Genomic DNA, 1,800 nt, shown 5'->3' with positions numbered 1-1,800 from the left:
TTAATGAACAAGTGATGCAATGCTACATTTCTCCAAATCTGATGAAGAAACAAACTCACATCTTGGACGGCCTGAGTGTGAGTAAATTTTCATTTTTGGTTGAACTTAGAGTATATTATATTGTGTGGAATCAGAGGCTCATGAATAATTCACGTCTTGTTGCTCTAACCGGTGTTGTTTGTCGTGTGGCATACAGTGCCCTGCACCGGTCTGAGGGCCTGATCGAGAGCCGACTCCCATGACGGGCCGTCCTGATCCGCAAACACACAGTACACCAGAGATCCCGTCACCAGCTCGAACGAGTGTGCGCTGTTGCCTGGCAACACTGGAATAGCGAGCTGAGCCGGCCCTCGAACCTGCAGCACCTCTGAGAGAGAAATCTCCTGAAATGAAGCACACGCAACTATATTAATAACTTCATGAAAGCCCGAAGATGAACCATGTGTCAAGCGTTGCTGTATTTTGCATTATGAAGTGGTAAAGATGACACGATGCATTCTAAACACTTGCAAACCTTGTAGTACTTAATGCTGATTTCATTCGGATACAGGGTGATACTTTTCCCATTTAATACCCAGTAGTGACGTTTTCTCTGCAAAGAGAAAAAAAAAAACATAATATAAAAAAAATTAAAAAAAATTGTTTATTTTAATGTTACAAAATATTTCTATTTCAAACAGATGATTTACTTCTGAACTTTCAATTCAAAGAATCCTTAAAAAATTAAACAGAAAAATCTGAAGATCATGTGACACTGAAGACTGGAGTAATGATGCTGAAAATTCAGCTTTGATCACAGAAATAAATTATATTTTACAATATATTCAAACAGTAAACAGTTAATTTAAATGATAATAATATATCAGAATATTTTACTGTACTTTTGACCAAATTAATAAAGCCTCTGTGAGTAGGGTTATTAGAGTTAACGGGAACAAAAAACTAAATTGTACTAAAACATATATAGACATATTAAAATAATAATAATAATAAAGATGACAAAAAAACTGTCAAAATAAAAATAAAAACAAATCAAGTACATATATAGACATATTAAAATAATAATAATAATAAATAAAAATTATGACAATGATGACAAAAAACTTAAACAAAAATGAAAATGAAAAACAGTCAAAATAAAAACAAATCAAAACTATTAATAAAAACTATAATAGTATCTTATTGACACTAAAACATTACAAAACATTTTTTACCAACCCCCTACCATTTTACCTGTAGTCTATATAAATAAAAATGACAAAATATATATAATATGTAAATAAAAATACATAATAATACTTCTACATATGAATAAGAGTGTCTCACCAGCATGTCAGTGTTGGTATGATGGATTAACCAGCCTTTCTTCAGCACTCCACTGTTTCTTCTCTTGCTGTGTTTGATTGATTGCACCACTCGCATCAGAGGAATATTACTGCTGAAATACGGCCGGACACACACACACACACACGCACACACACATACACGCGCGCACACACGCGCGGACACACAGACACACTCAGAAACACACAGACACAGAAACAGACAGCCACACACACACACACACACACACACACACACACACTCAGAAACAGACAGACACACACTCACACACAGACACACACACACACTCAGAAACAGACACAGACAGACACACACTCACACACAGACACACACACACACTCAGAAACACACACACACATGCACGCGCAGACACAGACACACTCAGAAACACACACACACACACACACACAGGAAAACAGACACACACACACACACAAACACACACACACACACACA

At 36.2% G+C, this 1,800-nt stretch overlaps 1 protein-coding gene across 1 annotated transcript in view; it reads right to left on the bottom strand.

Annotated features, from left to right (window-relative positions):
* LOC107696724 (serine/threonine-protein kinase D3-like) overlaps positions 1-1,800 on the bottom strand; it is a 20,917-nt gene that overhangs the window by 10,590 nt on the left and 8,527 nt on the right. The window contains exons 6-8 of the mRNA XM_016497203.1: positions 1,327-1,450; positions 515-592; positions 170-383 (exon numbers count right to left, since the gene is read on the bottom strand). Of these exons, the coding sequence (XP_016352689.1) occupies positions 170-383; positions 515-592; positions 1,327-1,450 (416 nt within the window). The remainder of the gene's footprint in view (positions 1-169; positions 384-514; positions 593-1,326; positions 1,451-1,800) is intronic.

Source organism: Sinocyclocheilus anshuiensis, unplaced genomic scaffold, assembly GCF_001515605.1.
Source record: "Sinocyclocheilus anshuiensis isolate Anshui unplaced genomic scaffold, SAMN03320099.WGS_v1.1 scaffold1091, whole genome shotgun sequence".
Classification (NCBI taxonomy): domain Eukaryota; kingdom Metazoa; phylum Chordata; class Actinopteri; order Cypriniformes; family Cyprinidae; genus Sinocyclocheilus; species Sinocyclocheilus anshuiensis.
Note: the sequence above shows the minus strand (reverse complement) of the source record. Positions and strands in the feature narration are given on the sequence as shown.